The sequence below is a fragment of the Pseudophryne corroboree genome, chromosome 1, assembly GCF_028390025.1.
Source record: "Pseudophryne corroboree isolate aPseCor3 chromosome 1, aPseCor3.hap2, whole genome shotgun sequence".
Taxonomy (NCBI): domain Eukaryota; kingdom Metazoa; phylum Chordata; class Amphibia; order Anura; family Myobatrachidae; genus Pseudophryne; species Pseudophryne corroboree.
Window position 1 is genome coordinate 712962464 of NC_086444.1, and position 26746 is coordinate 712989209.

At 48.5% G+C, this 26746-nt stretch overlaps 1 protein-coding gene across 1 annotated transcript in view; it reads left to right on the forward strand.

The window, feature by feature from the left end:
* Positions 1-321: 321 nt before the first annotated feature.
* The window catches only part of HNRNPM (heterogeneous nuclear ribonucleoprotein M), a 304130-nt gene continuing 277705 nt past the window's right edge, over positions 322-26746 (forward strand). Inside the window, exons 1-2 of the mRNA XM_063915138.1 lie at positions 322-594; positions 25153-25319. Coding sequence (XP_063771208.1) covers positions 467-594; positions 25153-25319 — 295 coding nt within the window. The 5' untranslated portion in view covers positions 322-466. The remainder of the gene's footprint in view (positions 595-25152; positions 25320-26746) is intronic.

The window sequence follows — 26746 nt, forward strand, 5'->3', positions numbered from 1 at the left end:
CATGTTACAAGCTGTGTTTGAAAAACAACAGTTATGATCTGGTAGGTACTAAATCCACTTGATCTCTCTCCAAGGCTTAGTACATGAACCCCCACAGTCTCCATCACACATCAACACATCTCAATACCCCCCCCCCCCCCCCAGAAATTGGAAGGAAAGGATGACTTCGGACTTTCCATTTACGTTATCAATTCACAACCCAATTTATAGCTGCGCAGGAGTATGACAAACATGTAATCATGAATCTGATAAAGAGGAACGCCGCAGACACCGACTCTAGCAGCCACGTGATTTAGATTGGACGGTGACGTAGGGAGAAACCATCTCTGCCATTGGAAGCTACGGAAATGGCGCGGCGCGCGTTGATGACGCAGTTTCCTGGGATGCCCTCGTCGCATACAGCTCTGTATTACCTGTTGGCTGCTGGTTGGTTCCATTTTATAAAAACCTCCCGGTAGTTGTGAAGATGGCGTCCAGCGCGTTGATTAAGGTTAAGATCCACCGAAATTTACCCGCAAAGATCAAAAGTGAGGAGGCGACTGCTGCCCCCAGCAACGGAGATGCGGAGAGTAACAAGGAGCCTCAAGTGTCAGGGTGAGTGCGGGAGCTGCCAGCAGTGTGCAGCAGGGGTGTATGGAAAAGCTCAGCGTCTTGTCTCCTATATTCCTAAATGGCATGTGTTACACACAGCCCCAGTTCCGCCTGCAATATGTGTTTTCGCCACTGACACCCGGTGCCTGGCAGGCGGGGACATCCGAGTCCTTGCTATGATTGTGCTCCGTACGTTTGGAGGGATACGAACCTAACGTGGCTGCAGCGGGATATCCCGCCAGTGCTGACTCGGGAGCGAACCGATAAAAAACCTTATCGGTAACAGTGGGCGACAAAAGTCTTCATACAGCACTATCTAAATGGAGTGAGTTGTGCTGTTCTCTTTTATGTCTGGTTTGCACAGTGGTATGGCTTCAGCTGTGTAAAGGTGCATACACACTGAGCGCTTTCCCCCCCTGCCCAGCGATGTCAGTGGTGGTGAGCGGCTTTCCATAGCAGGCAGGGGCGGATCCAGAAGAAAATGATAGGGGGGGGCACCATGGAAGGGGCAAGTACATTTATGTGAGGTGGCGCTTCTTATACAATGCCCACAGTTGTAGCGCTCATTATGCAATGTCCACTGTACTGGTAGTGCCCCTTATATAGACCCCATAGTAGTGGTGCCCCTTATGCAATGCCCGTATTGCCCCCAGTAGTAATGTTGCCTGTAGTAATGCCCCCAGTCATTTAGCGCCCTAGTAGTTATGCCCCCAGTGGTAATGCCCCTGCAGTTATGACCCCAGTAGTTTACCCCCGCCCCCTTTAGTTTAGCCTCCCAGTGGTAATGCCCCCAGTAGTTTGCCTGCTTGTAGTTTAGCCACCAGTAGTAATGCCCCCCTGTAGTTGCCTGATTGTAGTTATGCCCCCCTTGTAGTTATGCCCCCCTTGTAGTTATGCCCCCCTTATAGTTATGCCCCCTTGGCCCCCCTGTAGTTTGGCCCCCCTGTAATGATGCCCCCAGTAAAAATGTCCCCAGTAGCTGCCTCAAAAAGTTGACCCCCCAATAGTGATGCCCCCCAGTAGTAATGCCCCCCAGTAGTAATGTCCCTTGATGATGCCCCCAGTAGTAATGTCTCCCCCTAGTTTGCCCTCAGTAGATGCCCCCGCTGCACTGAGGTAGAGAAAAGAGAACATACTTACCAAGCCCCGTTCCCGCTTCCAGACCGCTGCAGTCCTCCTCCTGGCGTCCTCTTCTCAGCACTATGAGAGAGACGTCATGACTGACGTCTCTCCCATAGCGCACGCCGCACAGTGACAGCGCCGGAGGCAGTAGCTCAGTACTGAGCTCCTGCCTTCGGCTGCCGCTGTGCAGGGAGACGGGCGCCCGCTGGTAACACAATCTCAGCGGGCGCCCGTCATCTCCCTGTGTGGTGCCAGGGGGGGGGGACAGGGGGACGGACGGAGGCCACAAACGACAGGGGGGGCACGGGCCCGAGTGCCCCCCCCCCCCGGATCCGCCACTGATAGCAGGACACTATGGACAGCCGCTCACCCCGCCGTTCATATACTGTTAATACCAGTAGATGAACGGCGGCCGCCAGCGATTAAGTGGAAGCGCGCATCATCGCTTGTGCATACACACTGGGCAGCTTTGAGCTGAAAGCAGCTCAACACACCAAAAGTGAGCCGCTTTCAGCTCAAAATAGCCCAGTGTGTATGGGCCTTAAGTCTAAAGCTAAAATGGCTTTAGTTATACTTTGTTGCAGGAATTCAACAGTCCTTTGAGGTTTTGGCTATCCTGAGGATCGCCCATCACTACTATGAGTGTAGGCTCGTGTCACTGAATGCCTGTCTGCCATTTCATCTTGGATGTCATCTCGCCACCTTAAACTCAACATTTCCAAAACAGAATTATTTTCCCACCAGCCAAGAGTAGTTACCAACCTGATATCTCCATAACTGTTGACAATGCGACTATCCACCCTACGAGCTCTCTGCCTAGGTGTCACCCCTGACTCTGAACTGTCCTTTGTTCCACACATTCAATCTGTGTCTGAATCATGTTACATTCACCTAAAAAACATATCCAAAATACGCCCTTATCTTACACAAGACACTGCAAAAACTCTAATCCATGCACTCGTCATCTCCCGCATTAATTATTGTAAGTCTCCTTACTGGTCTTCCCAAACATAGGCTCTCACAACTACAATCCATTTTCTCTAACGTCCTAGTGGATGCTGGGGACTCCGTCAGGACCATGGGAATAGCGGCTCCGCAGGAGACAGGGCACAAAAAGTAAGCTTTTAGGATCACATGGTGTGTACTGGCTCCTCCCCCCATGACCCTCCTCCAAGCCTCAGTTAGGTTTTTGTGCCCGTCCGAGCAGGGTGCAATCTAGGTGGCTCTCTTAAAGAGTTGCTTAGAAAAAGTTTTTAGGTTCTTTATTTTCAGTGAGTCCTGCTGGCAACAGGCTCACTGCATCGAGGGACTTAGGGGAGAGAAGTGAACTCACCTGCGTGCAGGATGGATTGGCTTCTTAGGCTACTGGACACCATTAGCTCCAGAGGGAGTCGGAACACAGGTCTCGCCCTGGGGTTCGTCCCGGAGCCGCGCCGCCGACCCCCCTTGCAGATGCTGAAGATTGAAGAGGTCCGGAACCAGGCGGCAGAAGACTTTCAGTCTTCATCAGGTAGCGCACAGCACTGCAGCTGTGCGCCATTGTTGTCAGCACACTTCACACAGCGGTCACGGAGGGTGCAGGGCGCGGGGGGGGGGCGCCCTGGGCAGCAATGTATAATACCTGTATGGCGAAAAATACATCACATATAGCCCTTGAGGCTATATGGATGTATTTAACCCCTGCCAGATATCACAGACTCCGGAGAAGAAGCCCGCCGAAAAGGGGGCGGGGCCTATTCTCCTCAGCACACAGCGCCATTTTCCCTCACAGAAATGCTGGTGGGAAGGCTCCCATGCTCTCCCCTGCACTGCACTACAGAAACAGGGTTAAAACAGAGAAGGGGGGGCACTGATTTGGCGATATGAATATATATTAAAATGCTATAAGGGAGGAACACTTATATAAAGGTTGTCCCTGTATAATTATAGCGTTTTGGTGTGTGCTGGCAAACTCTCCCTCTGTCTCCCCAAAGGGCTAGTGGGTCCTGTCCTCTATCAGAGCATTCCCTATGTGTGTGCTGTATGTCGGTACGTGTGTGTCGACATGTATGAGGAAAATGTTGGTGAGGAGGCGGAGCAAATTGCCTGTAATGGTGATGTCACTCTCTAGGGAGTCGACACCGGAATGGATGGCTTATTTATGGAATTACGTGATAATGTCAACACGCTGCAAGCCGGTTGACGACATGAGACGGCCGGCGAACAAATTAGTACCTGTCCAGGCGTCTCAAACACCGTCAGGGGCTGTAAAACGCCCATTTACCTCAGTCGGTCGACACAGACCCAGACACGGACACTGATTTCAGTGTCGACGGTGAAGAAACAAACGTATTTTCCTTTAGGGCCACACGTTAAGGGCAATGAAGGAGGTGTTACATATTTCTGATACTACAAGTACCACAAAAAAGGGTATTATGTGGGATGTGAAAAAACTACCTGTAGTTTTTCCTGAATCAGATAAATTAAATGAAGTGTGTGATGATGCGTGGGTTTCCCCCGATAGAAAATTATTGGCGGTATACCCTTTCCCGCCAGAAGTTAGGGCGCGTTGGAAAACACCCCTTAAGGTGGATAAGGCGCTCACATGCTTATCAGAACAAGTGGCGGTACCTTCTACAGATAGGGCCGTACTTAAGGAGCCAGCTGATAGGAGGCTGGAAAATATCCTAAAAAGTATACACACACATGCTGGTGTTATACTGCGACCAGCGATCGCCTCAGCCTGGATGTGCAGAGCTGAGGTGGCTTGGTCGGATTCCCTGACTAAATATATTGATACCCTTGACAGGGACAGTATTTTATTGACTATAGAGCATTTAAAGGATGCATTTCTATATATGCGAGATGCGCAGAGGGATATTTGCACTCTGGCATCAAGAGTAAATGCGATGTCCATATCTACAAGAAGATGTTTATGGACACGACAGTGGTCAGGTGATGCAGATTCCAAACGGCACAAAGATGTATTGCCGTATAAAGGGGAGGAATTATTTGGGGTCGGTCCATGGGACCTGGTGGCCACGGCAACTGCTGGAAAATCCACCGTTTTTTACCCTAAGTCACATCTCTGCAGAAAAAGACACCGTCTTTTCAGCCTCAGTCCTTTCGTCCCTATAAGAGTCATATCTGCCCAGGGATAGAGGAAAGGGAAGAAGACTGCAGCAGGCAGCCCATTCCCAGGAACAGAAGCTCTCCACCGCTTCTACCAAGTTCTCAACATGACGCTGGGACCGTACAGGACCCCTGGATCCTACAAGTAGTATCCAAGGGGTACAGATTGGAATGTCGAGACGTTTCCCCCTCGCAGGTTCCTGTAGTCTGCTGTACCAATGTCTCCCTCCGACAGGGAGGCAGTATTGAAAACAATTCACAAGCTGTATTCCCAGCAGGTGATAATAAAATTACCCCTCCTACAACAAGGAAAGGGGTATTATTCCACACTATATGGTGGTACTGAAGCCAGAAGGCTAGGTGAGACCTATTCTAAATCTGAAATATTTGAACACTTACAAAGGTTCAAATCCAGATGCAGTCACTCAGAGCAGTGATAGCGAACCGGGAAGAAGGGGACTATATGGTGTCCCGGGACATCAGGGATGCTTACCTCCATGTCCCAAAATTTGCCTTTCTCACCAAGGGTACCTCAGGTTCGTGGTACAGAACTGTCACTATCAGTTTCAGACGATGCCGTTGGATTGTCCAAGGCACCCCGGGTCCTTACCAAGGTAATGACCGAAATGAGGATTCGTCTTCAAAGAAAATGGACGACCTCCTGATAAGAACAAGGTCCAGAGAACAGTTGGAGGTCGGAGTAGCACTATCTCAAGTAGTTCTACGACAGCACGGGTGGATTCTAAATATTCCAAAACCGCTGTTGTTCCGACGACACGTCTGCTGGTCCTAGGGATGATTCTGGACACAGTCCAGAAAAAGGTGTTTCTCCCAGAGGAGAAAGCCAGGGAGTTATCCGAGCTAATCGGGATCCTCCTAAAACCAGGAAAAGTGTCAGTGCATCATTGCACAAGAGTCCTGGTAAAAATGGTGGCTTATTACGAAGCGATTCCATTCGGCAGATTTCACGCAAGAACTCTTCAGTGGGATCTGCTGGACAAATGGTCCGGATCGCATCTTCAGATGCATCAGCGGATAACCCTATATCCAAGGACAAGGGTGTCTCTCCTGTGGTGATTACAGAGTGCTCATCTTCTAGAGGGCCGCAGATTCGGCATTCAGGATTGGATGCTGGTGACCACGGAGGCCAGCCTGAGAGGCTGGGGAGCAGTCACACAGGGAAAAAATTTCCAGGGAGTGTGATCAAGTCTGGAGAATTCTCTCCACATAAAAATACTGGAGCTAAGAGCAAATTTATAATGCTCTAAGCTTAGCAAGACCTCTGCTTCAAGGTCAGCCGGTATTGATCCAGTGGGATAACATCACGGCAGTCGCCCACGTAAACAGAAAGGGCGGCACAAGAAGCAGGAGGGCAGTGGCAAAACTGCAAGGATTTTTCGCTAGGCGGAAAATCATGTGATAGCACTGTCAGCAGTGTTCATTCCGGGAGTGGACGACTGGGAAGCAGACTTCCTCAGCAGGCACGACCTCCACCCGGGAGAGTGGGAACTTCATCGGGAAGTTTTCCGCATGATTGTGAACCGTTGGGAAAGACCAAAGGTGGACATGATGGCGTCCCGCCCGAACAAAAAACGGGACAGGTATTGCGCCAGGTCACGAGACCTTCAGGCGATAGCTGTGGACGTCCTGGTAACACCGTGGGTGTAACAGTCGGTGTATGTGTTCCCTCCTCTGCTTCTCATAACCAAGGTATTGAGAATTATAAGACGTAGAGGAGTAAGAACTATACTCGTGGCTCCGGATTGGCCAAGAGGGACTTGGTACCCGGAACTTCAAGAGATGCTCACAGAGGACTAATGGCCTCGGGAGCTAAGAAGGGACTTGCTTCAGCAAGTACCATGTCTGTTCCAAGACTTACCGCGGCTGCGTTTGACGGCATGGCGGTTGAACGCCGGATCCTAAGGGAAAAGGCATTTCGGAAGAGGTCATACCTACCCTGGTCAAAGCCAGGAAGGAGGTGACCGCACAACGTTATCACCACATGTGGTGAAAATATGTTGCGTGGGTGAGGCCAGGAAGGCCCCACGAAGAAATTTCAACTAGGTCGATTTCTGCACTTCCTGCAAACAGGAGTGTCTATGAGCCTCAAATTGGGGTCCATTAAGGTTCAAGTTTCGGCCTTGTAGATTTTCTTCCAGAAAGAATTGGCTTCGGTTCCTGAAGTCCAGACGTTTGTCAAGGGAGTATTGCATATACAGCCCCTTTTGTGCCTCCAGTGGCACCGTGGGATCTCAACGTAGTGTTGGGATTCCTCAAATCATATTGGTTTGAACCGCTCAAATCTGTGGATTTGAAATATCTCACATGGAAAGTGACCATGCTGTTGGCCCTGGCCTCGGCCAGGCGATTGTCAGAATTGGCGGCTTTGTCTTACAAAAGCCCATATTTGATTTTCCATTCGGACAGGGCAGAACTGCGGACTTGTCCCCAGTTTCTTCCTAAGGTGGTGTCAGCGTTTTCACCTGAAACAACCTATTGTGGTGCCTGCATTGTCAGGGCCCTGAAAAAAAATAAATAAATAAAATAAAATAAATAAATAAATAAATAAATAAATATATATAATATATATAAAATATATATATATATATATATATATATATATATATATATATATATATATATATATATATATATATATATATATATACATATACATATACATATACATATACATATATATATATATATATATATATATATATATATATATATATATATATATATATATATATATATATATAATATATTTATTTATTGTGGATGGCCCGGCACTCCTGATCGCCTGTGTAGTAAATGCTGCGGTGCCCTCCGGGTGACTCCAAGTCACTGATATATGGTGTAGATGAACGGCGGCACTCAAACAGACTCCTCAATATGCAAGTAAGGTCATTTATTAAGACCGTCTTAATAAATGACCTTACTTGCATATTGAGGAGTCTGTTTGAGTGCCGCCGTTCATCTACACCATATATATATATAATTATATAATTCCAGGACGGCTGGAGTCAGAAAGTCTGACTTGCTGTTTATATTGTATGCACCCAAAAAGCTGGGTGCTCCTGCTTCTAAGCAGATTATTGCTCGTTGGATTTGTAGTACAATTCAGCTTGCACATTCTGTGGCAGGCCTGCCACAGCCAAAATCTGTAAATGCCCATTCCACAAGGAAGGTGGGCTCATCTTGGGCGGCTGCCCGAGGGGTCTCGGCTTTACAACTTTGCCGAGCAGCTACGTGGTCATGGGGGAACACGTTTGTAAAATTCTACAAATTTGATACCCTGGCTGAGGAGGACCTGGAGTTCTCTCATTCGGTGCTGCAGAGTCATCCGCACTCTCCCGCCCGTTTGGGAGCTTTGGTATAATCCCCATGGTCCTGACGGAGTCCCCAGCATCCACTAGGACGTTAGCGAAAATAAGATTTTACTTACCGATAAATCTATTTCTCGTAGTCCGTAGTGGATGCTGGGCGCCCATCCCAAGTGCGGATTGTCTGCATTACTTGTACATAATTATTGTTACAAAAATCGGGTTGTTATTGTTGTGGGCCATCTTTTCAGAGGCTCCTTCGTTGTTATCATACTGTTAACTGGGTTCAAATCACAGGTTGTACGGTGTGATTGGTGTGGCTGGTATGAGTCTTACCCGGGATTCAAGATCCTTCCTTATTGTGTACGCTCGTCCGGGCACAGTACCTAACTGAGGCTTGGAGGAGGGTCATGGGGGGAGGAGCCAGTACACACCATGTGATCCTAAAAGCTTACTTTTTGTGCCCTGTCTCCTGCGGAGCCGCTATTCCCATGGTCCTGACGGAGTCCCCAGCATCCACTACGGACTACGAGAAATAGATTTATCGGTAAGTAAAATCTTATTTTAAATGCAGCTGCGAGACTAATCTTCCTCGCTAGACGTTCCTCGTCTGCTGAACCGCTCTGTCAGTCCCTCCATTGGGTACCGGTATTCTACCATGTTAAATATAAAATACTTTCTCTGACGTCCTAGTGGATGCTGGGACTCCGTCAGGACCATGGGGATTAGCGGCTCCGCAGGAGACAGGGCACAAAAATAAAAGCTTTAGGACTAGGTGGTGTGCACTGGCTCCTCCCCCTATGACCCTCCTCCAAGCCTTAGTTAGGTTTTTGTGCCCGTCCGAGCAGGGTGCAATCTAGGTGGCTCTCCTAAAGAGCTGCTTAGAAAAAGTTATTAGGTTTTTTATTTTCAGTGAGTCCTGCTGGCAACAGGCTCACTGCAACGAGGGACTTAGGGGAGAAGAAGTGAACTCACCTGCGTGCAGGATGGATTGGCTTCTTAGGCTACTGGACACCATTAGCTCCAGAGGGATCGAACACAGGCCCAGCCATGGAGTCCGGTCCCGGAGCCGCGCCGCCGACCCCCTTGCAGATGCCGAAAAGTGAAGAGGTCCAGAAACCGGCGGCAGAAGACTTTTCAGTCTTCATGAGGTAGCGCACAGCACTGCAGCTGTGCGCCATTGTTGTCAGCACACTTCACACCAGCGGTCACTGAGGGTGCAGGGCGCTGGGGGGGGGGCGCCCTGGGCAGCAATGATAATACCTTGTTCTGGCTAAAAATACATCACATATAGCCCCTGGGGCTATATGGATGTATTTAACCCCTGCCAGGTCTCACAAACACCGGGAGAAGAGCCCGCCGAAATAGGGGGCGGGGCCTATCTCAGCACACAGCGCCATTTTCCTGCACAGCTCCGCTGCGAGGAAGGCTCCCAGGACTCTCCCCTGCACTGCACTACAGAAACGGGGTAAAAAAACAGAGAGGGGGGGCACTTTTTTGGCGATATTGATATATTAAGCTGCTATAAAGGAAACAACACTTCTGTAGGGTTGTTCCTATATATTTATAGCGCTTGGGTGTGTGCTGGCAAACTCTCCCTCTGTCTCCCCAAAGGGCTAGTGGGGTCCTGTCTTCGATAAGAGCATTCCCTGTGTGTCTGCTGTGTCGGTACGTGTGTGTCGACATGTATGAGGACGATGTTGGTGTGGAGGCGGAGCAATTGCCGGTAATGGTGATGTCACCCCCTAGGGAGTCGACACCGGAATGGATGGCTTTGTTTATGGAATTACGTGATAATGTCAGCACGTTACAAAAATCAGTTGACGACATGAGACGGCCGGCAAACCAGTTAGTACCTGTCCAGGCGTCTCAGACACCGTCAGGGGCTGTAAAACGCCCTTTACCTCAGTCGGTCGACACAGACCCAGACACGGACACCGAATCTAGTGTCGACGGTGAAGAAACAAACGTATTTTCCAGTAGGGCCACACGTTATATGATCACGGCAATGAAGGAGGCTTTGCATATCTCTGATACTGCAAATACCACAAAAAGGGGTATTATGTGGGGTCTGAAAAAACTACCTGTAGTTTTTCCTGAATCAGAGGAATTGAATGAAGTGTGTGATGAAGCGTGGGTTAACCCCGATAGAAAACTGCTAATTTCAAAGAAGTTATTGGCATTATATCCTTTCCCGCCAGAGGTTAGGGCGCGCTGGGAAACACCCCCTAGGGTGGATAAGGCACTCACACGCTTATCAAAACAAGTGGCGTTACCGTCTCCTGAAACGGCCGCCCTCAAGGATCCAGCTGATAGGAGGCTGGAAACTACCCTGAAAAGTATATACACTCATACTGGTGTTACACTGCGACCAGCCATCGCCTCAGCATGGATGTGCAGTGCTGGGGTGGTTTGGTCGGATTCCCTGACTGAAAATATTGATACCCTGGATAGGGACAGTATTTTATTGACTATAGAGCAATTAAAGGATGCTTTTCTTTATATGCGAGATGCTCAGAGGGATATTTGCACTCTGGCATCGAGAGTAAGTGCGATGTCCATATCTGCCAGAAGAAGTTTATGGACGCGACAGTGGTCAGGTGATGCGGATTCCAAACGGCATATGGAAGTATTGCCGTATAAAGGGGAGGAATTATTTGGGGTCGGTCTATCGGATTTGGTGGCCACGGCAACAGCCGGGAAATCCACCTTTTTACCTCAGGTCCCCTCCCAACAGAAAAAGACACCGTCTTTTCAGCCGCAGTCCTTTCGTTCCTATAAGAACAAGCGGGCAAAAGGACAGTCATATCTGCCCCGAGGCAAAGGAAAGGGTAAGAGTGCACCAAGCAGCTCCCTCCCAGGAGCAGAAGCCCTCCCCGGCTTCTGCAAAGCCCTCAGCATGACGTTGGGGCTTTACAAGCGGACTCAGGGGCGGTGGGGGGTCGACTCAAGAATTTCAGCGCACAGTGGGCTCACTCACAGGTGGACCCCTGGATCCTGCAGGTAGTATCTTAGGGTTACAGGTTGGAATTCGAGAAGTCTCCCCCTCGCCGGTTCCTAAAGTCTGCTCTGCCAACGTCTCCCTCAGACAGGGCGACGGTATTGGAAGCCATTCACAAGCTGTATTCTCAGCAGGTGATAGTCAAGGTACCCCTCCTACAACAGGGAAAGGGGTATTATTCCACACTATTTGTGGTACCGAAGCCGGACGGCTCGGTAAGACCTATTCTAAATCTGAAATCTTTGAACCTGTACATACAAAAATTCAAGTTCAAGATGGAGTCACTCAGAGCAGTGATAGCGAATCTTGAAGAAGGGGACTTTATGGTGTCCCTGGACATCAAGGATGCTTACCTGCATGTCCCAATTTGCCCTTCACATCAAGGGTACCTCAGGTTCGTGGTGCAAAACTGTCATTATCAGTTTCAGACGCTGCCGTTTGGATTGTCCACGGCACCTCGGGTCTTTACCAAGGTAATGGCCGAAATGATGTTTCTTCTGCGAAGAAAAGGCGTATTAATTATCCCTTACTTGGACGATCTCCTGATAAGGGCAAGGTCCAGAGAACAGCTGGAGGACGTAGTAGCACTAACCCAAGTAGTGCTGCAACAGCACGGGTGGATTCTGAATTTTCCAAAATCTCAATTGACCCCGACGACACGTCTGCTGTTCCTGGGAATGATTCTGGACACTGTTCAGAAAAAGGTGTTTCTTCCGGAGGAGAAAGCCAGGGAGTTATCCGAACTTGTCAGGAACCTCCTAAAACCAGGAAAAGTGTCTGTGCATCAATGCACAAGAGTCCTGGGAAAAATGGTAGCTTCTTACGAAGCGATTCCATTCGGCAGATTCCACGCACGAACTTTTCAGTGGGATCTGCTGGACAAATGGTCCGGATCGCATCTGCAGATGCATCAGCGGATAACTTTGTCTCCACGGACAAGGGTGTCTCTTCTGTGGTGGTTGCAGAGTGCTCATCTGTTAGAGGGCCGCAGATTCGGCATACAGGACTGGGTCCTGGTGACCACGGATGCCAGTCTGAGAGGCTGGGGAGCGGTCACACAGGGAAGAAACTTCCAGGGAGTGTGGTCAAGCCTGGAGATGTCTCTTTACATAAATATACTGGAGCTAAGAGCGATTTACAATGCTCTAAGCCTGGCAAAACCCCTGCTTCAGGGTCAGCCGGTGTTGATCCAGTCGGACAACATCACGGCAGTCGCCCACGTAAACAGACAGGGCGGCACAAGAAGCAGGAGGGCAATGGCAGAAGCTGCAAGGATTCTTCGCTGGGCGGAAGATCATGTGATAGCACTGTCAGCAGTGTTCATTCCGGGAGTGGACAACTGGGAAGCGGACTTCCTCAGCAGACACGATCTACACCCGGGAGAGTGGGGACTTCATCCAGAAGTCTTCCACATGATTGTGAACCGTTGGGAAAAACCAAAGGTGGATATGATGGCGTCCCGCCTCAACAAAAAACTGGACAGGTATTGCGCCAGGTCAAGAGACCCTCAGGCAATAGCTGTGGACGCTCTGGTAACACCGTGGGTGTTCCAGTCAGTGTATGTGTTTCCTCCTCTGCCTCTCATACCAAAAGTACTGAGAATTATACGGCAAAGGGGAGTAAGAACGATACTCGTGGCTCCGGATTGGCCAAGAAGAACTTGGTACCCGGAACTTCAGGAGATGCTCACGGAAGATCCGTGGCCTCTACCTCTAAGACGGGACCTGCTTCAGCAGGGACCGTGTCTATTCCAAGACTTACCGTGGCTGCGTTTGACGGCATGGCGGTTGAACGCCGAATTCTAAGGGAAAAAGGCATTCCGGAAGAGGTCATCCCTACCCTGGTAAAAGCCAGGAAGGAGGTGACTGCACAACATTATCACCGCATTTGGAGAAAATATGTTGCGTGGTGTGAGGCCAGGAAGGCCCCGACGGAGGAATTTCAACTGGGTCGATTCCTACATTTCCTGCAAACAGTATTGTCTATGGGCCTCAAATTAGGGTCCATTAAGGTTCAAATTTCGGCCCTGTCGATTTTCTTCCAGAAAGAATTGGCTTCAGTTCCTGAAGTCCAGACTTTTGTAAAAGGAGTACTACATATACAGCCCCCGGTTGTGCCCCCAGTGGCTCCGTGGGATCTTAATGTAGTTTTGGATTTTCTCAAATCCCATTGGTTTGAGCCACTCAAATCGGTGGATTTGAAATATCTTACATGGAAAGTAACCATGCTACTGGCCCTGGCTTCAGCCAGGAGAGTGTCAGAATTGGCGGCTTTATCGTATAAAAGCCCATATCTGATTTTCCATTCGGACAGGGCAGAACTGCGGACGCGTCCTCAGTTTCTGCCTAAGGTGGTTTCAGCGTTTCACCTGAACCAGCCTATTGTGGTGCCTGCGGCTACTAGCGATTTGGAGGATTCCAAGTTGCTGGACGTTGTCAGGGCATTGAAAATATATATTTCAAGGACGGCTGGAGTCAGAAAATCTGACTCGCTGTTTATACTGTATGCACCCAACAAGCTGGGTGCTCCTGCTTCTAAGCAGACGATTGCTCGTTGGATTTGTAGCACAATTCAACTTGCACATTCTGTGGCAGGCCTGCCACAGCTTAAATCTATCAAGGCCCATTCCACAAGGAAGGTGGGCTCATCTTGGGCGGCTGCCCGAGGGGTCTCGGCATTACAACTCTGCCGAGCAGCTACGTGGTCGGGGGAGAACACGTTTGTAAAATTCTACAAATTTGATACCCTGGCTAAAGAGGACCTGGAGTTCTCTCATTCGGTGCTGCAGAGTCATCCGCACTCTCCCGCCCGTTTGGGAGCTTTGGTATAATCCCCATGGTCCTGACGGAGTCCCAGCATCCACTAGGACGTCAGAGAAAATAAGATTTTACTTACCGATAAATCTATTTCTCGTAGTCCGTAGTGGATGCTGGGCGCCCATCCCAAGTGCGGATTGTCTGCAATACTTGTACATAGTTATTGTTACAAAAAAATCGGGTTGTTATTGTTGTGAGCCGTCTGTTCAGAGGCTCCTACGTTTGTCATACTGTTAACTGGGTTCAGATCACAGGTTGTACGGTGTGATTGGTGTGGCTGGTATGAGTCTTACCCGGGATTCAAAATCCTTCCTTATTGTGTACGCTCGTCCGGGCACAGTATCCTAACTGAGGCTTGGAGGAGGGTCATAGGGGGAGGAGCCAGTGCACACCACCTAGTCCTAAAGCTTTTATTTTTGTGCCCTGTCTCCTGCGGAGCCGCTAATCCCCATGGTCCTGACGGAGTCCCAGCATCCACTACGGACTACGAGAAATAGATTTATCGGTAAGTAAAATCTTATTTTTACTTACATACAAGGCTATTAACCAAACTTCACCATCATACATCTCCTCACTCATCTCAAAATATCTCCCTACCAGACCTCTCTGCTCTGCACAAGATCTGCGTCTTTCATCAACATGTATTACCTGTTCCCATTCAAAATTACAGGACTTTACCTGGGATTCACCCACTCTGTGGAATGCTCTCCCACGCACAATATGACTCTCCTCTAGTCTCCAAACCTTTAAACGTTCCCTGAAAACTCGCCTCTTCAGACAAGCCTACCAAATTCCAGACCCACCCACATAACCTTCAATGCTTCCCTATTCAATTACATCCTCTATGTAGTGTTCACTCTAGGATTTTTTTAGGGCAGGGTGCTGATCACGGGTAGGGCACATTTTTCATTCGGGAGGGCACATTTTTCATTCGGGAGGGCACATTTAGGTACATACTATAATGCTTGGTCCTCCCATTCCCACATGTGAAAGAATGTAAAGTGCGCGCCGAAGGCGCGCAGCAAAAATTAAGGGGCGTTGTTTTTCATTGGGAAGGGGCGTGGCCACATAATAGTGGCAATTCACATTACACCACACAGTAGTGCAGCTAATACACACTGCACCAGGTAGAACCTTCTATACACACTGCGACAGGTAGAGCACGTTATACATTTTTTGCCAGATAGAGCACATTCTACACTTTGCGCCAGGCAGAGCACGTTATACACATTGAACCAGGTAGAGAGCACTGAGACACATTGCACCAGGTAGAGAGCATTGAGACACATTGCACCAGGTAGAGAGCACTGAGACACCTTGCACCAGGTAGAGAGCACTGAGACACCTTGCACCAGGTGGAGAGCACTGAGACACCTTGCACCAGGTGGAGAGCACTGAGACACCTTGCACCAGGTGGAGAGCACTGAGACACCTTGCACCAGGTGGAGAGCACTGAGACACCTTGCACCAGGTGGAGAGCACTGAGACACCTTGCACCAGGTAGAGAGCACTGAGACACCTTGCACCAGGTAGAGAGCACTGAGACACCTTGCACCAGGTAGAGAGCACTGAGACACCTTGCACCAGGTAGAGAGCACTGAGACACCTTGCACCAGGTAGAGAGCACTGAGACACCTTGCACCAGGTAGAGGCTCTCAGATATTTTCAAAGTGCAGCAGACACAGGGGGCCACACAACAACATGGGAGGAGGAGGGGGGGGGGGGGGGGGTAGATGGTTCCGCACACACATAAAACAAGGGGTAGAGGGGTCACACACAGGGGGTTGGGGGGGGCAGGAGGGCACAAGGTGTCATACACACACACGGGGGGCACAAAGCAGGGTGAGGGGGGTAAAGTGTGCCACACACAAAGGCAGGGGGTAAATGGGGCCACATGGTGGGGGTGGGGGGCAGGATATGTCAATGCATTAAAATACATGTACATTACTTAGTGTATATCTACTCACACTCTGGCAGCTGAGGGTCACACTCCGGTAGGTGGGTATACTGGCTGGTGGGAGGTGGGGGCTGCCCGTGGGTATCTGGCCCCAGCAGAAGTGACATGTGCAGGAGGCCATTACGGCGCAAGGTGTAACGTGCTCTGGATCCATGCACACAGCGGTGGGAGGGCTGGGTCTTCCTCGGCGGGAGAGGCAAACCCAGCCCTCCTGTCTCTCACAGAGGAGGGGAGCTGCGGCTCACAGCTAAGGACGGGCGGGAAGGGACGGGGCGGGCCGCGGAGGTCTCTGTCTCTCATGCAGGGAGACAGTGTGACCGCACTGCAGTAATCAAACTGCAGTAATGTGTCCGGCGGCGTGGCGGGGTCTGGCGGGCAGCAAAGAGCGGGGCAGGAGGGCATTCAGGTGTCTAAAAAAGGGGCAGGGCGCAGCGCCCTGTGAAAGACACCTAGAGTGAACACTACTATGTACAGTCCACATAGCATCACATATTTTGTTTTCCAACATTGCTGGGTGATCATATCATACAACCCATTAAGAACCTAGAAATCTGGTGGACCATTATACAACAGGTAGCATCTATCCTTGTGTATCAATGCCTGTTTCCCTATAGATTGTAAGCTTGCGAGCAGGGTCTTCCTACCTCTGTCTGTCTTTTCCCAGTTTTGTTCTATAACTGTTCTAATTGTAAAGTGCAACGGAATATGCTGCGCTATATACGAAACTACTAATAAATAAATAGGCTGAGGTGAGCCCTGGCTGGTGAACCTGTTAGTATTCGCTGATAAATCTGATGTCAGAGGAGAGAAGGGTGGCCTTGGCTGCATCAGGGAAAGATCTGTTCAGATGATGTGACTACACGAGGCAAGAAAATGTATATTGCGCACATCTTCATTCACTCAGACACACATGGGGACACAGACATGCTGCGACATGGGCCTCTCATTCTCTTTCTATCGCTAAATGCGCTCCACTTTCACACACTTTACACGCTTATTGTAGAAATGACCCAAGTCTGTTCTTGGCCTCCTACTGATTCAATCAGGATGCTGGTGGTCAGAATACTGACTCTTCTACTTCCCTAACCCTCCCCGGAGGTGCCTAAACATACCCCCTCCCCCCCCCCCGTTCCTGCAGCCTAAACCTAACCCCCTCCCCTAAGGCTGAGGCCACACATAGTGGCCCGCTTGGCCGCAAGGAGACTGCACATGGGCGCCTATGCAGGCGCCCACACGTGCGCCAGTCTTGCTGTTGCCAGATCTGACCGGTCGGGCAGGGTGACAGGATGGCGGGATTTAAATTTTAATGTATGTGTTCACACAGTGCAGCACGGGCGCACTGTGTTCCATTGAAATCCTGTGTGTCGCTGTCCGGATCCTGTTCTGCGGCATCCCTGTTTAAAACCCATCTCCCGGCCAAGTGTGTCCCGTTCAGTGGGACCCGCTTGGCAGCTATGTGTGGCCCCAGTCTTTGGAGTCCCAACATACTTTTGTTGGGGATGCTGTTATTTTGATCCATGTCTGTATTCCAACAGGCGGCATCATGAACACCCAGTATGCTGACTGGATCCCAGTTCAATCTGCACCTCCTCACTTATTGACCTTATCAGCTCCTTTGGTCTGCAATACCATCTTTATGTTTCTGATGCCCAACTTTCTCATGTATCTGCCCATTCCTCCTCCTCGTATTTTAAACTTTCTATCCTCTATTTCTGGATGATTCTGCTATCAAATGGTAGCTTAATGTATCCATGATTGGGCTCTTTTTTTTTTTTTTTAAACCCTTCTCATGTCTCTGTCTCTTTCACACCTCTCCCTCATTTTTATAAAACGACCCCTCTTCAAACTAACAATGGAAACCCCCAATTCTGTGAAGAACTAAATAAGTATAGATGAGAGCCCAGTTGAGTGACACTAATAGAATTCCAACAAGAATGTATTTGTAATTTCTTCCGAGTGGCTCAGTAACCCTTCATAGGACACGTTTTCTTCCATCACTGGGCATGCATAGGAGAGAGAGTGAGAAAAAAGGGCACAATAGTGCTTTGCTTCATATTTACCTATCAACCAGTGATTGGGGAAATGAGAAACTTCCAAATAGGAAAGCACTATACGATGATAGGGGAACAAACACTTTTATTATTAAACAAACTCCATTCCATTCATGGAATAATTCATAACTAATAGATGTAGTAAGGGGAATACACTGTTCATGTTTTATACTTAAACAGCTTGTGTAATCAGCATATCAGATAGTCTTCTCCTTTCCACTCGTGTGTCTCGCCAATCAATGGAATGTGTGAATCCCAGAGAAAATGCCAGAGCATAGATGTAAAATGGCATCCGGCTTGACAAAAACTTTACGAAAAAGCATTGACAACTCTATGAAACCTCCGATCTAGTGGTGGTTCATAATGTAACCATAGTGATGGTCGCTTGCCCGGGTATACAGCTAGCTTCTTCTTTTTTTTCTCTATCGTCCTAGTGGATGCTGGGGTTCCTGAAAGGACCATGGGGAATAGCGGCTCCGCAGGAGACAGGGCACAAAAAGTAAAGCTTTTCCAGATCAGGTGGTGTGCACTGGCTCCTCCCCCTATGACCCTCCTCCAGACTCCAGTTAGATTTTTGTGCCCGGCCGAGAAGGGTGCAATCTAGGTGGCTCTCCTAAAGAGCTGCTTAGAGAAAGTTTAGCTTAGGTTTTTTATTTTACAGTGAGTCCTGCTGGCAACAGGATCACTGCAACGAGGGACTGAGGGGAGAAGAAGTGAACTCACCTGCGTGCAGGATGGATTGGCTTCTTGGCTACTGGACATTAGCTCCAGAGGGACGATCACAGGTACAGCCTGGATGGTCACCGGAGCCGCGCCGCCGGCCCCCTTGCAGATGCTGAAGTTAGAAGAGGTCCAGAATCGGCGGCTGAAGACTCTGACAGTCTTCTAAAGGTAGCGCACAGCACTGCAGCTGTGCGCCATTTTCCTCTCAGCACACTTCACACGCTGTCACTGAGGGTGCAGGGCGCTGGGGGGGGGGGCGCCCTGGGAGGCAAATGTAAACCTATATACTGGCTAAAAATACCTCACATATAGCCCCCAGAGGCTATATGGAGATATTTAACCCCTGCCAAACTTCACTAAAGAGCGGGAGACGAGCCCGCCGTAAAAGGGGCGGGGCCTATCTCCTCAGCACACAGCGCCATTTTTTCTCTCACAGAAAGGCTGGAGAGAAGGCTCCCAGGCTCTCCCCTGCACTGCACTACAGAAACAGGGTTTAAACAGAGAGGGGGGGCACAAATTGGCGATATAAATATATATATAAAGATGCTATTAGGGAGAAACACTTATATAAGGTTGTCCCTATGTAATTATAGCGTTTTTTGGTGTGTGCTGGCAAACTCTCCCTCTGTCTCTCCAAAGGGCTAGTGGGGTCCTGTCCTCTGTCAGAGCATTCCAGGTGTGTGTGCTGTGTGTCGGTACGTGTGTGTCGACATGTATGAGGACGATGCTGGAGGAGGCGGAGAAATTGCCTGTAATGGTGATGTCACTCTCTAGGGAGTCGACACCGGAATGGATGGCTTATGTAGGGAATTACGTGAGAATGTCAACACGCTGCAAGGTCGGTTGACGACATGAGACGGCCGACAAACAATTAGTAACGGTCCAGGCGTCTCAGAAACACCGTCAGGGTTTTTTTATAAAAAACGCCCATTTACCTCAGTCGGTCGACACAGACACAGACACGGACACTGAATCCAGTGTCGACGGTGAATAAACAAACGTATTCCTCATTAGGGCCACACGTTAAGGGCAATGAAGGAGCTGTTACATATTTCTGATACTACAAGTACCACAAAAAAGGGTATTATGTGGAAGTGAAAAAACTACCTGTAGTTTTTCCTGAATCAGATAAAATAAAATGAAGTGTGTGATGATGCGTGGGTTTACCCCGATAGCAAATATTGGCGTTATACCTTTTCCCGCCAGAAGTTAGGGCGCGTTGGGAAACACCCATTAGGGTGGATAAGGCGCTCACACGCTTATCAAGTGGCGTTACCGTCTCCAAATACGGCCGCCCTCAAGGAGCCAGCTGATAGGCAGCTGGAAAAATATCCTAAAAAGTATATACACACAGACGGTGGTTATACTGCGACCAGCGATCGCCATCAGCCTGGAGATGCAGTGCTGGGTTGGCTTGGTCGAATTCCCTGACTAAAAATATTTTATTGATATAGGGCATTTAATAGGATGCATTCTATATATATATATATATATGTATGCGAGATGCACAGAGGGATATTTGCACTCTGGCATCAAGATAAGTGCGTTGTCCATATCTCCCAGAAGATGTCATGGACACGACAGTGGTCAGGTGATACAGATCCCATACGGCACATGGAAGTATTGCCGTATAAAGGGAAGGAGTTATTTGGGGTCGGTCAGTCGGACCTGGGGGCCACGGCCACAGCTGGGAAATCCAACCTTTTTACCCCAAGTTACATCTCAGCAGAAAAAGACACTGTCTTTTCAGCCTCAATCCTTCCGTTCCCATGTGGGCAAGCGGGCAAAAGGCCAGTCATATCTGCCCAGACATAGAGGAAAGGGAAGTAGACTGCAGCAGGCAGCCCCTTCCCAGGAAAAGAAGCCCTCCACCAGTGGGGGGGTAGTCTCAAGAGTCTCAGCGCGCAGTGGGATCACTCGCAAGTTGACCCCTAGATCATACAAGTATTATCCCAGGGGTACAGATTGGAGAGTCGAGACATTTTTTCCTCGCAGGTTCCTGAAGCCTGCTTTACCAACGGCTCCCTCCGACAAGGAGGCAGTATTGGGAAAAAATTCACAAGCTGTATTTCCAGCAGGTGATAATCAAAGTACCCCTCCTACAACAAGGAAAAGGGTATTAGTCCTCCACACTATATTGTGGTACTGAAGCCAGACGGCTTGGTGAGACATAGTCTAAATCTGAAATCTTTGAACACTTACATAAAAAGGTTCAAATCAAGATGGAGTCACTCAGAGCAGTGATAGAGAACCGGAAAAAAGGGGACTATATGGTGTCCCTGGACATCAAGGATTACCTCCATGTCCAAATTTGCCCTTCTCAACAAGGGTACCTCTGGTTCGTGATACAGAACTGTCAATATCCGTTTCAGACGCTGCCGTTGAATTATCCACGGCACCCCGGGCCTTTACCAAGGTAATGGCCGAAAAGATGATTCTTAAAAGAAGAAAGGCATCTAAATTATCCCTTACTTGGACGATATCCTGAAAGGGACAAGTTTCCAGAGAACAGTTGGAGGTCGGAAAAGAACTATCTAAAGTAGTTCTACGACAGCACGAGTGGATTCTAAATATTCCAAAAATCGCAGCTGTTTTCCGATGATACGTCTGCTGTTCCTAGGAATGATTCTGGGCATAGTCCAGAAAGAGGTATTTCTCCTGGAGGGGAAAGCCAGGGAGTTATCCGACCTAGTCAGAAACCTCCTAAATCCAGGCCAAGTATCAGTGCATCAATGCACAGGAGTCCTGGGAAAAATGGTGGCTTCTTACGAAGCGATTCCATTCGGCAGATCTCACGCAAAAACTTTTCAGGGGGATTTGCTGGACGAATGGTCCGGATCGCATCTTCAGATGCATCAGCGGATAACCCTGTCTCCAAGGACAAGGGTGTCTCTTCTGTGGGGGCTGCAGAGTGCTCATCTTCTAGAGGGCAGCACATTCAGCATTCAGGACTGTGTTCTGGTGACCACGGATGCCAGCCTGAGAGGCTGGGGAACAGTCACACAAGGAAGAAATTTCCAAGGAAGTGTGGTCAAGTCTGGAGATTTCTCTCCACATGAATATACTGGAGCTAAGGGCAATTTACGATGCTCTGAGCCTAGGAAGACCTCTGCTTCAAAGTCAACCGGTGCTGATCCAGTAGGACATCATCATGGCAGTCGCCCACGTAAACAGACGGGGCGGCACAAGAAGCAGGAGGGCAATGACAGCAAGGATTCTTCGCTGGGCGAAAGATCATGTGATAACACTGTCAGCAGTGTTCATTCCGGGAGTGGACAACTAGGAAGATTTCCTCAGCATAAATGAATTCCACCCGGAAAAGTGGGAACTTCATCTGGAAGTTTCCACATGTTTGTAAACCGTTGGGAAAGACCAAAGGTGGTTATGATGGCGTCCCACATGAAGCGCCAGGTCTAGAGACCCTCAGGCAATAGCTGGGACGCTCTGGTAACACCGTGGGTGTACCAGTCGGTGTATGTGTTCCCTCCTCTGCCTTTCATACCCAGTGTATGGAGAATGATAGGAAGGAGAGGAGTAAGAACTATACTCGTGGTTCCGGTTTGGGCCAAGAAGAACTTGGTACCCGGAACTTCAAGAGATACTAGAAAGGATCTTGATTCAGCAAGAATCATGTCTGTTCCATGACTTACCGCAGCTGCGTTGACGCCAGGGCGGGTGAACGCCGGATCCTAAGGGAAAAAGGCATTCCGGAAGAGGTCATCCCTACCCTGGTCAGAGCCAGGAAGGAGGTGACCGCACAACATTATCACCGCTTAGGTGAAAATATGTTCCATGGTGTGAGGCCAGGAAGGCTCCACGGAAGAATTTCAACTAGGTTAATTCCTACATTTCCTGCAAGCAGGAGTGTATATGGGTCTCAAATTGGGGTCCATTAAGGTTCAAATTTTGACCGGTCGATTTTCTTCCAGAAAGAAATTGGCTTCAGTTCCTGAAGTCCAGAAGTTGTTAAGGGAGTACTGCATATACAACCCCTTTTTGATGTCTCCAGTGGCACTGGGCGATCTCAACGTAGTTTGGGATTCCTAAAATCACATTGTTTTAAACAACTCAAATCTGTGGATTTGATATATCTCACATGGAAAGTGACCATGCTGTTGGTCCTGGCCTCGGCCAGGCGAGTGTCAGAATTGGCGGCTTTATCTCACAAAGCCATATCTGATTGTCCATTCGGACAGAGCAAAGCTGTGGACTCGTCCCCAGTTTCTCCCTAAGGTGGTGTCAGCGTTTCACCTGAACCAGCTTATTGTGGTGCCTGCGGCTACTAGGGACTTGGAGGACTCCAAGTTGCTGGATGTTGTCAGGGCCCTGAAAATATAGTTTCCAGGTCGGCTGGAGTCAGGAAATCTGACTTGCTGTTTATCCTGTATGCACCCAACAAGCTGGGTGCTCCTGCTTCTAAGCAGACTATTGCTCGTTGGATTTGTAGTACAATTCAGCTTGCACATTCTGTGGCAGGCTTGCCACAGCAAAAAATATGTAAATGCCCATTCCACAAGGAAGGTGGGCTCATCTTGGGCGGCTGCCCGAGGGGTCTCGGCATTACAACTCTGCCGAGCAGCTACGTGGTCGGGGGAGAACACGTTTGTAAAATTTTACAAATTTGATACCCTGGCAAAAGAGGACCTGGAGTTCTCTCATTCGGTGCTGCAGAGTCATCCGCACTCTCCCGCCCGTTTGGGAGCTTTGGTATAATCCCCATGGTCCTTTCAGGAACCCCAGCATCCACTAGGACGATAGAGAAAATAAGAATTTACTTACCGATAATTCTATTTCTCGGAGTCCGTAGTGGATGCTGGGCGCCCATCCCAAGTGCGGATTATTCTGCAATACTTGTACATAGTTATTGTTACAAAAATCGGGTTATTGTTGTAGGAAGCCGTCTTTCAGAGGCTCCTTTTGTTATCATACTGTTAACTGGGTTTAGATCACAAGTTGTACGGTGTGATTGGTGTGGCTGGTATGAGTCTTACCCGGGATTCAAAATCCTCCCTTATTGTGTACGCTCGTCCGGGCACAGTACCTAACTGGAGTCTGGAGGAGGGTCATAGGGGGAGGAGCCAGTGCACACCACCTGATCTGGAAAAGCTTTACTTTTTGTGCCCTGTCTCCTGCGGAGCCGCTATTCCCCATGGTCCTTTCAGGAACCCCAGCATCCACTACGGACTCCGAGAAATAGAATTATCGGTAAGTAAATTCTTATTTTTTCACAATTATTTGCAATGGTAGTGTTCATTAAAAATAATCCACCCTCTGTTTCACATACATACTTTGGTATGTTCCATTTTTTTGATGGCTGACTGGAGTAAAAAACATTTTGGTTTTCCTTGGTTTATCGCTCTTGCCACTCCCCCTCAATGTGTCTTGGCCTTGCTGTATAGTTCTCATGTGGTTTTGGTAGAATTCCTGACAGGATGCGTTCAGTGACCAACGCAGGAATACTGACAGCCAATATCCCGAAGGGAAGTATCATGGTTCACCTTAGGGTTAAGGCCTGGGGGTTTTGGGTTAGGCACTAGTGGTGGCTTAGGGTTTAGCCCTAGCCACCACCCCACGGGGGGAGGTTTAGGGGCAGGGGACGAGGGAGGGTAAAAATACTTAACCCCTCCAATGTCGGGATCTTCAATGTCGGGTTGCCAGTGTTAGTCATGTGGCCACTGGCATCCCGACCGCTTGGAGGCCATGCCGAACCCCTCCTGAGGTCATATTCTTCACCATGTTGTCCTACTTTTATGTTCATTGGGGGGAATTAAATTGTTTTGGGTGTCTAATAAAAAAAAAAAAAGTTGAGTACATACCTGTGTAGTGGCCGCGGCTCCCTGTCAGCTCCCCTCCATCGTTCCACTGTGAAGGAAGCTCCTGGGAGGTGGCTGCAGGTAGATGTAGTTCTCTCTGCTGCTGTAACTAGACACACACTCGCACACGTGGGGGGGGGAGAGGGGAGTTTGTTGGGAAACCACTGCAGTTCGGGATTTTTGGAAATTTGCACCCAATTGGCTATGCCCCAATTTATATCTAGAACATAAGTATTCAGCATGTGGTACTCTACCACTGTGTTGCTGGTAGGTCATGCTAAAACTGTGTACAGGGCATACTGGGATGTATAGTTCCACAGCAACTGGTGGGATGAATGTTCAATGATGCAACCATGCTGTCCAAGAGCAGTTAAATTAACACCGAATGAAAACCTAACAAATGATATTACACCAAATGAGGTGAAAAAAACCTGCGGGCTAAGCTAAGTTTATATACATTTTTGGTATCTTAAACTTGGTAATCCTTTTGAAAATCAGTCTATGATAAAGCCTAAAAAACATTAGTGTACAAAAGCTTTTTATATGGAAAAGGAACTCCTCTCAATTTAATTATTCCATAGATAAACTTGTAGTCTTGTCATCCATCATGAATAACTGTATTTATAACTCTAATTTTTTAGAGCCACAGAGCAACCCAATCAAAATGACAAGCGAAAGGAGAAAGGAATGAAGAAAACTGTGAACCGCTTTGAGCCGTATCACTCTCAGAGACGCTTCCGAGCTTTCATCTCTAACATTTCATTTGATGTGAAGTGGCAAGCACTTAAAGACTTAATTAAAGAGAAAGGTAATTGGAATGTATTTTATGTCCCTCATGGTTTTTTTTTTTTTGTCTTGAGACATTGAGGTAGAAATTAGATGTTGCTTGGTTGACCTAATATCCTGTTGTGAGGGTGTTAGGTGTGTCTATCTGTGTGTGCGTATATATAAAAATTATAACTTTTTAAAAAAACTTTTATGACTTATTATGTTCATATTTGTGCACAGGCTGAGATTGGTGTTTGCTACTTAAAATAATTTTATGATTTGCTAAGCTGCTAATACTACTTGGCATCTTTTGACGACAAAGGAGGTATCAGAGCAAGCAGTGATAAAGTTGTACATCAGGAATGTTTGCATGTTTTACTGCTCGTTCCAGGTCTGTGATGCAGTTGTGTGACTTCTATGTAACTACACAGTTTCTTTCCTGTGCTGATAGGTTATATGCTCTTTTTTTTTTTTTCTTGTTTATTATTAAATTATAATGAATAGCACAGTGAAAAATATATTTGAAGTAAGTGAGTGAATGTTATTGTTGGTATAATGCTTAGGGTGGAATTCAGTTGCGGGCGAAAGCTTCAGAAATGCTGTTGCATCGTTTAAATGCCCACAACTGCACCGCATCTTGCACCCTTTGCCCTGCTGTATTCACCCAAAACTGCTTGCAACCCTATGGTGGTACGAGCAGTTTTGTGCAAGATCAATTGCCGCACTGATTTGGCCAGGCAAAAAATAATTGAATCCCCCCCCCTCCTTAATCTGTGTGTACTGTGGGATTCTTTTTTCTTTTCATCGGCCAGTCAATTATAAGTGTAAGCTATAATTACAATCGAGATAGATAAGTGTGGGCTTTCCCCCACTGGCCTCCCACTACCTCAGTTAAGCTTTTTTTATGCTCCTTTTCTCTATCGTCCTAGTGGATGCTGGGGTTCCTGAAAGGACCATGGGGAATAGCGGCTCCGCAGGAGACAGGGCACAAAAGTAAAGCTTTCCGATCAGGTGGTGTGCACTGGCTCCTCCCCCTATGACCCTCCTCCAAGCCAGTTAGATTTTTGTGCCCGGCCGAGAAGGGTGCAATCTAGGTGGCTCTCCTAAAGAGCTGCTTAGAAAAGTTTAGCTTAGGTTTTTTATTTTACAGTGAGTCCTGCTGGCAACAGGATCACTGCAACGAGGGACTTAGGGGAGAAGAAGTGAACTCACCTGCGTGCAGGATGGATTGGCTTCTTGGCTACTGGACATCAGCTCCAGAGGGACGATCACAGGTACAGCCTGGATGGTCACCGGAGCCTTGCCGCCGGCCCCCTTGCAGATGCTGAAATAAGAAGAGGTCCAGAATCGGCGGCAGAAGACTCCTCAGTCTTCTAAAGGTAGCGCACAGCACTGCAGCTGTGCGCCATTTTCCTCTCAGCACACTTCACACGGCAGTCACTGAGGGTGCAGGGCGCTGGGAGGGGG